Here is a 16,745-nt window from a genome sequence, read left to right as displayed (position 1 = left end):
TTTTGATAGTATATCAAAGTGTGTGCACATGCATGTATTTAATAGTGATGCTAAATTAAATGCTTTTTCACAGTTGGAAAGCCCAAGGCCCAGTTTCCCCCTGGAGTCTCCCAAACCACGAGACAACAGGTTTCCCTCACTCTCCCTCAGACAGCCTACCAGATTTGCACCTGGTGAGCCCCACTGGTTCCAAGAAGCCCCATCATCCAGACCCTACAGGCCTTGCCGTCCACTACTGCCTCACTCAGATGTGAGGCCAGCACCAAATGCACAGGAGAAACAGTTCAAGGAGAAAAAGACACATGGGAAGAAGAAACTGAAACGTCATCAAAAAGACATAGAGCAGACATCGAAAGAAGCGAATGGAGCCTCGGAAGCAAGAACATGTGAGAAGAAGAGATTTCGAATTAGGATTGTATGGAAAGGATTTAAAGGAATTAAGTCTTTCTTTCAAAAATAGCTGTATGGTATAGAATTTCATGTCCTTTCCATATTAACATAACTTTACTCCTTTACTGCATGCAATAAGCCTGCCAAAATAATTTTCCAGGCATTTTTCATAGATATTTAATTGATTTATAATATGAATGTCTAACTTCTCATTTCAAAATGTGCTTATTAGTTCATGTCTGTTTTATAATGTAAATAAAGATATTTTCTTAAATAGGTGCAAAGTCTGGCATCATCTTAATAGGTACAGTTGCATCATTTAAGTCCATTTAAGTTCCAAGTAAGATCATGTCATGATTTATTGACAAAATATTAAAAATGTATAGTTTTGAAAGGATTAACAGCTCAACATTTATTCAGTAAGAGGTTCAGGAGTAGAAAAAATGTTAAGAAGCCCCCTAGTCCCCCAGTCCCAGAGTCACATGCGAGGTTTAACCATCAAATATTAAAACCCTGAGAAATGATCAGTCTGAGATCTGAGTGAATAGTTTAAGGAAGAGATTTGTCCAACCGTCCATGTTCTGTCACAAAAATGGGGTTGCGGTCTGGACCTCCTTGACACCAAGAATTGTACAACCGTTTCCCTTTGTAGATGATGAATCTGCCCAACAACATTCCCAGTGATGTGGACGGTTATCTGTTCCCTCCCACTTCCACCTGTAGTCTGCTACATAATCTTACAGGATTTGTCATGGACCAGTGACAAATCCTGTCTCATCTACATTGTAGATATTCTGGGGTTTTGTTGTGAAATCTGTGAGATAAGCATATCAAAGCAGTGGGTGAATATTCCAGTATCAGCTGAGGTCCTCACTGTAGCCACAGGAAACTGTTCTGATTTGTGAATGGTCTGCTCAGGATGATCTCACATAAAACAATAAAATCATTTTCTCCCATTGGGGAAAGGGCTCTCAATTCCACTAGCCAGATTATAATCCAGAACAAGATGTAAAACATCTGTTTCAGTAAAGCTCCAACCCCAGTCACACATAACCTGCCAGGATTGTAAGAACACATGGACACATTAGCCTAAGCCATTTTATGATCACATCGTAACTTCATATTTGTCATTCATTTATTCCATCAAACAGCATTTATTTTGCATATCATAATTTCTTACTTGCAGCCAGTACAGTGAAAACTGATGCAAGTTTGTACTTGAAGGAACTCCTCATTAAAACACTCTAAGGTCATCTTAAATGGAGTGTAGTGGGCTTAAATGGTTTCAAAGCGACTAATGGTGAAAATAGACAATGTGTTCATTTTTAAATAAAAGATATATTTACATGCATGGAGCCTAAATATTACGTGGACTAAGAATCATATTATTATTTTGCCCACATACAGAAATATTAATTTATTCTAATTCAAGGATTGCTTGTTGCCTATGGTTGGCATGCTTTTTGTAGTGCTGTATCATTTAAACCCACCTTTTAAAGAATCAAATTTTTGAAAATATTCAGATGTCCAGAAACTAGATGTCTGCTTATTTGTTAATATGTTAATGTAATTAGAAAACTGTGTACACACGTGGTAATGTTTAAATATAGGTGTATCTGCCAGTGAAGTTTATGCTTTGACCTTTAGATTAGCTGTAATGCTGAGACAGGCAGGGCAAGACACAAGCGTGTTGTCGAACTTTGTTTATTAGGAGGAGCAGAAACATTATCCAAGAGCAGGTTACCAGAATACATGATAAACAAAAAACAAAGTGAGGCTAACCAGGAAGAAGAAAACATAGAGGTAAAAGTAAGATAACACAGATATTAAGAACACGGGAACGGAGAACAATATGGAAAACGAACAGGCAGAGAAAGAATACATATGGTAGAACTCCAGTGTAGTGATGGGATGTTAGATACTGAGGCATCAAAGCTCACTATTGCAAAGCACATTGATTCAACACTGTATTGAAGATTGTATCAAAGTTACTATTAGCATATGACTAATGAGGTCTAAGCATCAAACGTCGTCTAAACACTGGATGAAGTGGCACTGTTTCACAGGTCTGGCACTGTCCTATAACTTGCAGGCTATAAGAGACTGTAAAATCTCCAGACATCTTTTTCCCACAAAATTTGAAATATGGAAAATATGGAAGCAAATCTTTCCATATGAGGATAAATAACATAAATTGATCAAGTACCATTTCTTAATACACAAAAATTAAAGCATTAAAATCTCATTTGACATAATATAAATGCAGTTACCAAAAAGTGGCTGAAAATAAGCAGGAAACTGGGCGTGTTATAAAAACTTATATACATTTACATACACTTATATATTCATTTATGTGTGTTTTGGAAAGTTTCCAAGATGTCATTTTGTGCCAGCATTGTTTAGGTTTTATTGAGACTCCTGTGTCAGGTAATCAACATATTACAGTCCATGGTAATTGGTAAATTCGGGTGAAATATTTATATTAATCTGAAATTAACTGCTCTGCCACTGTGTGTGTGTTTGTGTGTGTGTGTGTGTGTGTGTGTGTGTGTGTGTGTGTGTGTGTGTGTGTGTTTTGTTTTCTCAGTGTTGACAGGCTGCTGCTGAGGCTGCTCCACTGCTACAGTGTCTCTGACTTCCAGCAGGGGGCAGCAGCAGCAGATCTGCTCTCTGCTCTGCAGCACAGACTGGACTTCTCCTGCAGCTCTGCTCTGGACCTGACAGCAAACACACAGACACACACTCTGACTCTGAGCACCGAGGACTGCACAGTCGTCTCCATGGTCATCCAGAGAGCTCACACATACATACCTACATACACACACACACACACACACACACACACACACACACACACACACACACACACACACACACACACAGCTCACTCTGCATGACTGTGAGATAGAGGAGGCTGGAGTGGAGTTACTCTTCCCCATTTTACACACAGTCACCCTGCAGTAAGCCACTGACAAACAATTTAACACAATATCCAGCATGTGACTGAATGTAGAAGCTGTGTGTGTTCATTGGAAAGCATTGTATGTTCTTTGAAAGGCTCTATATAAATGTAACTTTGCTCATTCAGTCATATCTTGTGTTCTGTCAAGGACATTTTTTTGAAAAAAAACAGCAAAAAGCCTGACTTTCTTGGTGATTTTATTTCTCTTACTGGCTGCCTGGTTCACTGATCACTGCCTGTCCTTGGCAGGATGGATATTGTGTGTCTCTGAAAATGTATTAATATTATTAGTATGTGCCTAACGTTCCTCTCTATTCCAAAGCTGACCCGATTTCCATAATTCTCGTATTGCATAAGACATTTATTTCCATTATATGTTTTAGCAATCAGGTGGTCATTTTTCTTTTCAACAGTTATTGGCGGGATCCAATAGATCCAAAGTCAAACGAGTACGCACATCATGTGTTGAACCCATCCATAGTATTTTTCTGCTTATCTAATATGCCAATATTTGCTCGTAACCATCCCACCAAGTCCTAAAAACACCCAAACCTAAATGCTTAGTAACTAAAGTAAAGCTTGTGTCACTGTCTTAATTTATATTCTGCATTAGTTCATCAAATGGTTATTTATTGAGAGTGAGTCTGTATTTTGTATTTGAAAAAAAAAAAACTGTCACCATTAAGCAGGTTTGTTGTCAGGTTTGAAGGCTGTGGTTGTGCTATTTTTCTGGCCTTTCTGGTCAACTAATTTCTGTACCCAGTCATTTCATCAAGGGAGGTGTGTTGCTATTGAAATGTCTAACTTCCTTCATCTAGGGAATTCATGACATACATTAGAATTACATTTATTATAGCTGCAGTTGGCAATTAAGGGGTCCAATCATTTTATCACATCTGCACAACTTGGTTGCTGATAATATCCCATATAAAGTTCACCAGCCTTTGTGGTTGGTTTTGAGGTTTTGTTTCCAGGAATGTTGTATTTTGAAACCAATCTCTCAATTTTCTCTGCTGAATTGCTTTATATAAATATTATTTTTCTGATTCGACATGACTAAGAAATATAGTTCCCCCAGAAGGTCAGTTCACCCCAAATGTACTTGCATTCACAGTAGGTTCATATACACCATTGAAGTTTGGTGATAATCTAACACTCTATGGCTAAGTTTTAGCCTATTAATAAAAATCCTGCTCTTGGGGATTGATAGTTAAATACACATATTTTTGATCATTATTTACAAGAAGATCTGCATTTTTTACATTTAAAAGGTATCTCTAGATCAAAAGGTCACTGACTTGTTTGAAAGGTGCATTTGCCCAACTAATTTAGGTATCAAAAATCAGGCTAAAAAAAGGTTTATGAAACGTATTGAACTTTTTTTATGAAATAGTCACAAAGTATTGCACTGTATAAACTGCATTTCTCATGCACAATTGGTACACAATGGGATTGACTCATTTTTCTTTTTTAAAATACCTTTTCATATGTCAGAGGGGCTCTGTTGGCAAAAATGTCCTATAATTGCCATGCTAGCTCAAAGTCCATAAATCAATACTCATGTCAAGTTTCATAAGAATTACTCAAAGAAGTCTTAATTTTTTTTCAGCTGTTTTGAATGAATCAGTACACCTTGGAAGGATTGATAGGTATGTAGGGGCCATATACCATACAAATATCAACATGTTTCAGTCTCATCAACATTTTGATACCAAATTTGTGAAGATTGGAGAAAGGTCCTACGACTAGTGTGTTACAGTTCATCAGCAACATAAAAAGTAGTAGGATATTTAAATTTAAAGTAATTTCTACAAGAATCAACGTTATAGCAGTCCACTGAAGCCAGTTCTATGATTAGCCAATTACCTGAAAAACATTAGCCAATGTTTGAGTCATCCTTAGGAATACTTCAGCTTGCTTACAGAAGCAGTATGCAAAATTTCATCTTGATCAGAAGAGCAGTCGTTGAGAAACAGTTATTTGCATATTATAATGCCCCATATTGACAAAACTGCTACATTTGGTAAGCTACCTCAAAGTCAATACTGGTATAAGTATTTTAAATTTCATGAAATCTGAACATGTCCTTCAGGAGTTACAGCTAGTTAAAGTTAAAGTTAAAGCCTGACCTTTGTACTACTACTTTGTACTACTAATATTAGACTGGAATAGGACAGCTGTATTTTTTATGTCAGGTTTTTGTTTAAATAATTATTGAGATTCAGACTCTTGCAAATATTTTGACACCAATTTCACTCAGATTGTTTGAAAATCCTAGGACTGGTTTGAAATTAGCAAAAAAATAAAAAAACAAACAAACAAAAAAGTGAAATCTAATGGGCAGAGCCTATCTGAATTTAATTCTTGTATTGTCTTTTAGCACACATTGGCAAATGTGTCCATCCTCCTGTCGATTGTCCTTGGACTTGTCCTCGGCCTCACACAGCCAGGTGAAAAAGGCTGTCACGGAATTGAGGGCCACACCTTTGCCTCTTGTTGTGCTTGGACAGCAGCTGCTGGTGCACCTTCCTCTGCTCCTCCTGCTCCTCAAGTTTGGCCTCCTTATGAATCTGCTCGATGGTCTTGGGCCCGTGGTCAGCTCGCTGCGACACCCAGTTATTCTAGAAAAGCAAAATCAGCAGATGCATACTTTTGCATCACCATGCGCTGGAATGGCAAACACAAACACACAAACACAGGCAGAGTCTCTAACCAGTCGCAGGTCGATGACGTCCTGGAGCAGGAACCGAATGCGTGAGGAACCCCTCCTCTCCTTCACTGTCTTTTCTATATATTTAAAGTAATGATCCATTTTTGGCTGAGAGAGAGAGAGAGAGAGAGAGTGTAAGAGAAACGTCGACAAATTTCAGATTTTCTTCACCTTTCGATTCGATCAGGTGTGCTCTCAGCTGAACTCATGTCACAAGACGTTTATGACTCTTATGTAAACCCTGCTGCCTTGCACGGTGGTCAGTGCTGTAAAGCAGTTCACTGCCACTGTGGGTGTAGCTGTGCTGTCATCAGCTGCACTTGGCTTTGGGGAATCCAGGGTGCAGCAGCAGGAGGTGGCAAACGTGGAGGAGGCTGTGAGAGCAAAACCTTCTAACAGCTGACCAGTCCTGAATAAAAGCCTTTCATTTTGTCAGCTGCAGTAGGAGCAGAGCTAACAACCACACTAACAACTTCACTAAACAACATGAACTTGGACACTTTTAAAATAATTGCCAAGGCCTAATAATACACTGATATCAGCACAGCATGCTAGTCGCACTATAGATGATGATCCTAATTAGTTGGCTACCCTGTAGTCAGAGTGCAGGCTTTTATAAACTTTTATAAACAACATTTCAACATGCTTGTTTTTTGGTTAAAAACGTGCATGGAGAAAAAAAAATACAATAAAAAAGACCAGGAAACTTGAACACAAATAACTGTCACACTAGTTGGTGACTGAACTGTCAACATCACAACTGCCATTCCTACTAGAGACAAAATTGACAGTCAATATACAATATCCAAAACTTCTTCATCCAGTTTCGATGTGTAAAGTACTTGTTGTGAAAAACGCAACACAGACCAAATCTGGACAAAATCCGCACAGCCGCTGCACTGCACACTAGCACTCATGTACACATGTGCCGTAAACCTTTACATGACATATTAAAGATAAACCGATGCAAGTGCTGAGCATCTGCTGAGAATATTAAATCAACCCAGACCAGGCCCGCGGCCTGCTTACCCTGGCCTTCTCCAAGTCCAGGTCTTTGCCGATGGCTGTGAGGAGGTGGCACAGACGCTCCAGGCTCTCCTCGCTGTGGTTCATGAACAGCTTGACCACACAGTCGTGCATGATGGCCTCTGACAGCATGTGCAGCTTGAACAGCTCCCCGATGAACTTGATGTTACCGATGGACCTCCTGTGGGCCTTGTCCTTCGCCTCCTCCAGATCCTCCTCCAGCCTCTCCCGCTCGCTGGCCTTGCGAGGAGTAACCAGAACAAAGACAAAAGCAAGAAACAGCGCGTTTGGACCCGATAACGACCAGGCCGCCTCCCAGCACTGCTGCCGATTTCAGTCCCCTTTCTCCTGATCTGTGGGTTGGTGAGTCGGGTAAACTAGACAGGAGTGCTGCTTACTGAAGTGGCCGCTTCCAGCTGGTGCCGCAGCTTCTCCAAAACATCATCGTTGACCTTGTCCTTCTCAAACTCCTTCTGACAGCGGTTCAGCAGCAGCTTTTGGAAACCTACAGTGCTGGTGGGCTTGTCTGCCATGGGCACTTTTAACTACACAGGAAAGACATGTAGGAGAAACACTTGGGTATAAGACAGTGTTGAGAGTTCTGTTACTAAATAGAAGCTGATTAAAGCTCCATGTCAGTTTAGAGTGGTTCAAATAGAGTTCACTTCTGTGTGGCATTTGCCTTTGTATGGAACTTCAGCAGCAATGTATGGGAACATGTTACTCACCATAGCCAGGCAGCTGCACATATTGCCATAGACCATAGAGAAGCTGGGCTCATCGATGGCTTTTTCAAAAACCAGATCAACCACGCCTTTGAGGCGCTCCTCTGTGTCGATGGTGAGGTCCATCACCTGCTTCATCAGCTGGTTAAACATCTGCGGTGTCAGTTTGTTCAGGATACTGCGCACCTTCTGGAAAAGCTCCTGGAGAGGAAAACAGACTACCGACTAAGCTTTCCATTACAAAGATCCCAATCTTTTGTTAAATTCAGCAGTTCTTCCACATAATAACTAACTCCTCACTTTCACCAAATATTTACTCTGCCATTTGGGACTTCGTCATGAACAAAAATCACTCAACTTTGCTATATAGACCGATAAAGGCATCATACATCAATCACACTTTCCGAGAAGTGTAGCACTGGCAGCAAACAGTTTATCAAATCTTATCAACTAAAACCCCTCATGTGCTCCAAATTCTAATTAAAAGAAAACCCATTAGAACCAGCTACAAGAATTTTAGATTTAATCAATATATAACTCCTACAAACAAAAAAAATATATACATAATAACCAAATCTGATCCAATAATAACCCTACCGACCAGACAATGCAATGAAGATCTGTCAATCTCTCCCAATGCTGAATTGCGCACAAATTTGCAAGAATATTTTAAACACAACCACTGGGCGCTAACCTATAATATATACAAGATCATCCACAGGTCACCTTTCTCTATTTGAATCCTGAAGGCTGTTCGGTTCTGTCACCCACAATCCATCCTGTGTAATTAAACATTCACATAATAACTCGACCCCGTGTAAAAGGGCAAACTCACTCGGATGGGGGAAAGGATCACAGACTACCTGTACTGCTGCCGCAACTCTGCGGCCATTCCAACAACATCCACATACATTCCAGCAACATCCTATTATAGGACACAGTGTATCTGGCTTAAGTACACCCATTTAATAGCATGTTGGACCTTCTTTGGCCTCCAGAACTGCAGCAATTCTTTCTGGCATAGTTTCCACTATATGCTGAAAATGCTCTGCAGGAATCTTGGTCCAATCTTCATAGGATATTTTCTCTTAAATTACTTGGAGGGACTGACATGTTCTAAACTGCCTGTTATACCTTTACCCAGGGATGTTCTATAGGATTAAGATCTGGGGACTGTGAAGGCCAGGGAAACATTGAAAATTTGCTGTCTTGATACTGGAACAAATCCGTGATTATACAACCCTTGCGGCAGGGTTTCTTGTCTTGTTGAAAGTGTCCTTCTGCCATAGTTTAAGCAGCTGCATGAAGGGATGCACTTGGTCACAATACATAGGTAAGCCCTTCTGTTCAAACATCTACTGATTTCAGAGGACCCATGGTGTGCCTTCAGACATGTTAGTTGGAGCAACAGCATTGTATCTGGTTGCAATTTGCTTGACCATGCGCCACATGATCATCAGAATGATTCTTGATGTCATCCTCTTCTGATCCCTTTCAAAATATTGGTCCTGGCTAGTCTGTTCCATGCCTCGTTCGCAGTTCGCTTCGCTCAGACCGCTTGATTTTCCCATTCTAATGTTTACATGGCGTTTTTTGCAATTAGTCAAAACTGACCTTTCATGACCTTCATTATAAACTTTTCTAAGCAGTCATGACCTCACCCTGTCATAATATTTACTATCAGATCTTCCCTGTGTCCAAAGTGATCTCATGGCAGGAATTTTCCCAAGTGTTTACATTAAAGGAATCTGACTATACTGATTACTCTTCGCCAGCTAACAGCAAATAAAAGATGCTAGATTTTGGATTATGTGAGTATATAACACGTGACTGTGTTTGTGTCAGAGAAGGGAGAGGAGAGGCTTTGTCTCCGGCCTCCCGCTGCTTGCCGCTGTTCAGCTTCTCACTGCTGAGATCCTTCTCATTCTCCTTCTCACCATTGCGTCCCACTCCGCCACTGCTGCTGCAACTTCAACCGCTGACAAAGTGCACCAGCTCAAAGCGTGGTCTAGAGCCAAATTTGAACACGGGCATCTTCCTCATTGGCTCATCTCCTCAGAGGGGCAACACATGCACAGTTTCAGCTCCTATCGATACCCACGTAGAACCTTATAAAATCAGACTGACAATGACAAGGAAACCATATTTTCAACACCTCCAGCACAACAAGTAGAAGTTTTTAGCAATGCACTACTTTTAGTGGTTGTTGAGCATCTGGAAAGAATGCAAGTCACCAGGGTAACATCATCAAGAAGCCCTTTTAGACTTACTTCCATCAGATGAATTTGGCCTCTTTTTTGCTTCAGTATTTGAGACTAATTTGTAGGAGGGCATTTTGCCAACATGAATCCCCTCTGCCATGACATGCACTCTCTGCATCAGTTGTGGGACATACCTGCTAGACCAAACATTTACATTCTGAATACTTTGGCTGAAGTTGTTAAAATGTTAGTATAAAAATCAACACTTTTATCTGTATCTTAATTTCAGGCTGATTTAACAAGTAGATAAGCTAACGTAGTGAGTGGTTGTCTTGGCTTGTCCTAATGGCAGTCAGGGGCCAAAACACTTACTGTAACACTTTATACTTATAACGCACTTTCCTTAACTATTACAGATGCCGTTTAACAATGCGTTCATTTTTAAAATATGGAAACAGCAACTCAGCACAGAAGGCGTTAGACCCTACCTGCATCCTAAGAACACATGGGTCACCCACACCATCGATAGAGACAACAGCTGATCTAAGTCTTTTGTTTCGTAATTTTCAACGTGCTTGTTTATGAATAACTTTCCAGCTAACCACTGCTTATCACTTTCAAAGTGTTGTCAGAATTTATTGATATGAAAGACTCTCGTCATGCTGATAATTGTCTGGTAGGACCAACTGACGTTATTGCCCGGACATACGCTCGGTGAGAAAAGCATTGTGGGAATTTCAAATATGGCCTGTGCAATGCTCGGTTTGCCTGCTAGTGTCGGCTTTCCTTGGACATTTACATTTACTGCATTTAGCAGACACTCTTATCCAGAGCGACTTACAAAAGTGCTTTGTTATTTATTCATAGAATACATCCTAGCCAGTCCAATAGGTTAGAGTCCAATATAGCAATGATCTAGAATACTGTAGAAATACAGGGATTACTGCTGATGCCTAGAAGTGTTAGATACTGGAGCCTTTCTCTATTCAGGCACCCAACGCAAGGTCTCTGCCTATCAGCCATGACATGGCGGCTTGACCACAAGCTGGTCGCCCTAGGTCATCCGCTCCCTCTTCTTGTCTCCTTTACCCCTCCCTTTCTCTCTCTCCGTCTCTCTTTAAGCACAGGAGTGGCTAATGGCGGGCAAGGGAACAGCTCGTGGCTCGTTCATGCAGAGAACATCTAATCTTTAATAACCTTGTCCCTTTCCTTTCTACGTAGACCCTTAGAACATGCCTCACTTTTCTCCATCATCCTGTAGATTTAGATAGTAGATATAGGACACATATATACTCTGTGCTTTCCTCAATAAAGTGGAACTCTCTTGATTCACTACCTTGGTGTCAGTATCTCTTGACTTCCCCGGATCCGGCTACAGAGGACGGAGGGCAGAGGGTAACTTGGAGGAGATTGAACCTGAAGGACTTGTCACTTTGAACCAGTTCCTAACAAGAAGTACAAACTACATAAGGTCTACCTTAAACATTGATAAGTGCAATAAACAATAAGTACTAGAGTACTACTAGACCAGCAAGTAGTAAGTTGCAGTAGTTTAGCTTTGAGATCACAAGAGACCGCAAAAACACCTGGGTAGCTTCCTGCGAAAGAAAGGGCCAAATCCTTCGTATGTTACAAGGGAGAAATCTGAAACATGATTTGAAACATGAGTTGAGAATGACAACTGGTTGTCCAAAGTTATGATCGTGATACCAGGGAGTTCTCAAAGGGAACTGTGAGGTCCTGATAAGGGCTGGGAGTACCCCGGATGTACAGAATGTTGCATGTTAGCTAGGACAGCTAGCTGGCTCATTCGCTTTCTATCCATCTTAAAACTGCCAAAGTCTCGAAGTAAACATCACTAGTGAGTTATTCTACACATCTGGCATTAGCAGAGTGTTACAATAATAACAGTTCACCGCAGCAGTAAAGCGATAAACACTTGTCTTATGTAGCTGACAAGCTCGCAAAATACACCAAGCCCGTTGTCATAGCAACCAGCACTTAGCTTGTTCGAACTAGCCTAGCTAAGATAGCCTTAATGGGCTAACAAAGACTCATTTCTACGCCAGGCGCACATACTACAAATGCATATTAGCTACATAACTGTTCAAATAAATGCGTGTATTACCATGCTATTCATTAATTTTCCTGTATGTGCACAACTGTAGACCGGGGGTTCTTTAACGTAATCCTCTTCGCCATTAGCTTAGCTAGCTAATAAAGCTAAGCTAGTTAGCCAGCCTAGCTAACTAACTGATATGTTTCAATGTGGAGACGCAGTAAGAGTGTCTCTAATAATTTGAGTTTGTTTTCAGTCGGTACGTACACTCAAACGGTGTCATACAGTTATTGAATAAATCAGCAGAAGCTGTTATTAAAATAATTTTCTGCGTCCTTTCGAGGTCTTACCTTGACATTGGTGAAGCTTAGCAGTGGTAACCTACATACGATTCGCATTAAATAAATTAAATACAAAAAAAACAAACATATTTCTACGGTCAACCGAGAAGTCCATGTCTTTGTGAAATTTATTCTATGAGAATAATTTAATATTACTTGCTTTGGAAAAAGCAAACACTTCATGCCAAACTTAAAGTGTGCAGGGCACAGTAATTGCTGTAGAAGACACATACATGTATTTTCACAATACACAGGCTGTTCATGTCTGTTCAGTACATATGGTTATATTACACCTTGGTTATGTGTAATATGGATATAAATGTTAAAATGTGCTATTACAGAACACGACACCTGTTGCGTTTTATATTGGTAAATCTCTGATATGACCACTGTAACATAAAGTTGCGGTTATAAATACGTGAAACATTTTGATCGACTGAAATGTAGCTGTATGTACATGCAATATATTTGTGATTATGTAAATTAAACAGCTATTCTTATTCTTATGGCTAGCTAAATAAATTGCAATTTCGTCGTCTTCAAGGTATGGCATGGTGTTTATTCATTCTTCGGCATACAAAATGACGCCTTTTCACGTTGTGGAACTACAAATATGGCGGCCTTTTTTCTTTAGCGTTTTAATGACGTAAAAGCAGAGTCTCACCGTAAAGTCGGGCAGGAGGATCTGGACTCATTTATTTCTTCGTATCTTCCGCCATCTAGCGGTCAATAACGGGTAGTCTTGAATTGATTTCTATCGCGTAATACTTTGGATATAAATGTTTAAATTTCCTGTTGCAGGACAGACAAAGTATAGTCAACCAGTTCTAACCTTTTGATAAAAACTTGAACTTCAAAGTAGGTGAATCTATTTCCTTAAACCAATCAGATCACAGTTAATTTACATAACATCAATGCTTTGAGTGCTTTAGATATGAGAACATCACAGTGATCTTTCTGCTCACACATCAGTCAGTCTATAATTCTGTATTATGTGTTTCTATAGCTTCCAACTTTCATGAGTTCCTTGAATCTGTGGAGAAAAGTGCAGACCAATGTAGTTTCTTATTTGTGAACATTTATACATTCATTTTAATTTATTTATCATTTAAATGTTTTATTACTTTTAATTTATAGACATAAGGACACAGAAAACTGACTGAATTGTTACAAGGTAATATTTTCTAGACTGTGTTTACCATATGTTTTTATTTCTAAACGTTAATGCAGTGTGTTAATCTGTCACACCGAGGCAGAAGGGGTGAATCTGATATACCCCTCTTCCATTGTCAACTATTCAGAGTCCTCCAGTGGAGCTCATACAACTAAAGAAACACATACAGAGGTCACTGGAGGTTCTAAGTTACATCTAAAGTGGTCTAGTTCTGACGTTGTGAGGATAAGCAGGATGCGGGGACGAGGCACGATGAAATGCACTTTTATTTTTGCAAACATGCAAAACATACAACAAAGCTCAAATACTATGCACATCTCAAACACCAACACACGTACTATGAAACACGAGACATATATACACCCAAGCCGATTACACATAACAGAGAACAGGTGAACGGCACGAGAGTGTGTGGCAACACAGACGAACACACACACACCAAGATTTTTGAGGAGGGGGCGGGGCCACAACATGACACTAAGCCTGTACACACTGTTCCAACACTACCCTGTAGGGCACCATCTCCATGGAAGTATATTTTTAAAAGCATGTTTGATAACCATATTTATACTGGAACAATTTAATCAAATGAGTTGTGTTTTTTGTTCCTCTCTAAGACGGTTCGGATGCCGATATTGAGATTTGAGTCTGAGCAAGTTGAGAAACCCACTGTGAGGGTTTCTGGGTGCTCTGGAGGAGCATCCAGAAGTTGTACACCTGCACCAAGCCTGAGACCCCTCTGCCCCTGACACAATTGCCCAGGAATGCGGGCATGTACCTAGACTATGAGGATGGACAGCTGTCTTTCTATTACATACTAACATATCTACATATTTATCGGAAACCTCCGGGAGAAGAAGCTGTATCTCCTCTTTGCGCTGCTGGACAGACACACTTATGACACTGTACTCATCAAAAGCAGCACCAGAGATGCACTGAGTCATATCCCGCTACACACCTCTCAGACCAGCTTGTTTGCACATTTTGTCATAAAACTTAAGATGTCATTTGTTGCTGTTATATATAAAATTACCAAATTAAAAAATAAATAAATCAAAAAGTACTTGTGGCTAGAGAAGCACAGCCAATCACATAAACAAGATATAATGTCAGTAATGTTTGCGGCAGGTGTTTCAAATGTGCCCAGACTCATATTCAAAAATATCCATGTTTCAACAGTTTGAAGGTGGCCATGACACTAACAGTCTGGTGGAAATTCCACAAGATATCAAACTCCACACTCACACGAACTATTCATTCTCCCATTTGGAACAATCCAGGCTTTACCATGAACAAAAATATTAAACTTTACATCTTGGATAGAAAAAGGCATTACAAACCTTAAACATATTTATCCTAAGACTTGTTTCATGTCACGCCCACAACTAGCCCCAAAATATGCTATAGAAAGCCCCCAGTTCCTACAATACCATCAGCTAAGATCACCTATGTGTTCAAAAATCAATTCCGATACCTACATCCTTATCAGAATTTATAAACAAGCATTCTTAATACAAAAAACCTATTATCTAAGATATACAAAATAATAGTGAAATCAAATCTCACAGTTACTCTCCCATCGAGACAATAGGAGGAACATTTATTACTAGCCCCCGACGCTGCAGTTTGGATTAAAATGTGTAATAATAATTACCACATGACAGCAACACTAACCTACAATGCATTCAGTACAAAATAATACAGAGTACATTATACTACACATTGGATGTTTAAAATTGGTTTCACAAGCTCAGCAATCTGTACATACTTTACTCAAATCACAGTTGATGATTACATTCACGCCACGTGGCAGAGCACACCTGTCAAGCAATTTTGGCAAGTCGTCATCAAGTTCGAGTTCAAGTTCAAGTGGTTTTATTGTCATTTCAGGTATATATACAAGTACACAACAAAAACGAGACAACGTTCCTCCAGGGCCATGGTGCAACATAAAAACAACAGTGCAACAGACAACATGCTACACAAGTGCAAACAGTCCAATATAGTGCATCACCAACATATCCCATGCTTTAAATAACCATATCCATCCAACACCATCTTTATGTCTCCTAGGAGACATATCATCAACCAATATGACAGGATACTATGTATAACATTATTATATTGATATAATAAAAATATTCTTGCAAAAAAACAACAAACAAAAAAACATTCATGAACTGGAAAACAAAAAATAATATTAGTGTCACCCAATAGAAAAATCTATTGATAGAGTATATATATCAATAGAATAATTCTCAGAATTAATCAATAACAGAACCAATAATCTAGAGTGGACACCTTTGATAAAATCCATACAGAGCCAATCCATAAACGATAAATATCACACTCTAATACGTGTACATATACAATCCAACATACATGTACTCACACATAACCATATACATAGATACATACATACATACATACATACATACATACATACATACATACATACATACATACACACACACACACACACACACACACACATTATTCCTGTAATGGTGCAGATGGCGAATACTTAAAAATATTATATATACATTTTGCGTTTGTCTGTTCATCTGTCTGTCTTATTTTGAATAATAAAGCTCTAAAGGTCCACTGATGGGGGGTAATAATTTCATATATTTATTTCTGCAGATTTCTAAAAGAAGAGGCTGTGGTCAGGGTGGAGTGAATCTTTGATAACCAAGATTGTTGTTGTTTTGGCCTTCGAATAGACAATGGCATTACCCAGTGTCAGGTCTTTCTCAGTAAACTGCAGAGAATGATATAGAGGGCAAGAAATGGTCAAGCACAGTTTAATTGGGTGTGTGTCTGTGAAAAACACTACAGCTCTCTGATACATTTTTGTTTCAAGATTTAATCATCATGCAAATGATTGTGATTAATGTTTTGTCTGTTTAATTCAAATATTATACTATAAACCTAATATTTTAATAGGGTTGGCAACTTTCTAGATCCGATTACTACATGTTGTTCATGTAACTGTGCAAATAAACTGCAAACACAATTACTTTTAGAAGTATCATCCAGTTTGTTTTCACAATTGCCAAAATGTAATGAATCACAGCCAGTGTTCTAAAACAGAGCTGGAATGTATTCCTGGTTGATGTGCCCTGTTTCTGGTTAAAAAAATAAATAAAAAAAATTG

General features: G+C 39.3%; 1 protein-coding gene across 1 annotated transcript; it reads right to left on the bottom strand.

The window, feature by feature from the left end:
- Positions 1-7,055: 7,055 nt before the first annotated feature.
- LOC145657957 (eukaryotic translation initiation factor 4 gamma 3-like) lies at positions 7,056-7,621 on the bottom strand. Its single transcript, XM_081714837.1, has 2 exons — positions 7,487-7,621; positions 7,056-7,328 (listed from the first exon to the last, which is right to left on the bottom strand). The coding sequence occupies exons 1-2, from the start codon at positions 7,619-7,621 to the stop codon at positions 7,056-7,058; spliced, it is 408 nt and encodes a 135-aa protein (XP_081570963.1).
- Between the last annotated feature and the right edge of the window lie 9,124 nt (positions 7,622-16,745).

The sequence above is a fragment of the Electrophorus electricus genome, chromosome 5 (assembly GCF_041902795.1).
Source record: "Electrophorus electricus isolate QZ-2024a chromosome 5, ASM4190279v1, whole genome shotgun sequence".
In the NCBI taxonomy this organism is placed as follows: Eukaryota; Metazoa; Chordata; class Actinopteri; order Gymnotiformes; family Gymnotidae; genus Electrophorus; species Electrophorus electricus.
Note: the sequence above shows the minus strand (reverse complement) of the source record. Positions and strands in the feature narration are given on the sequence as shown.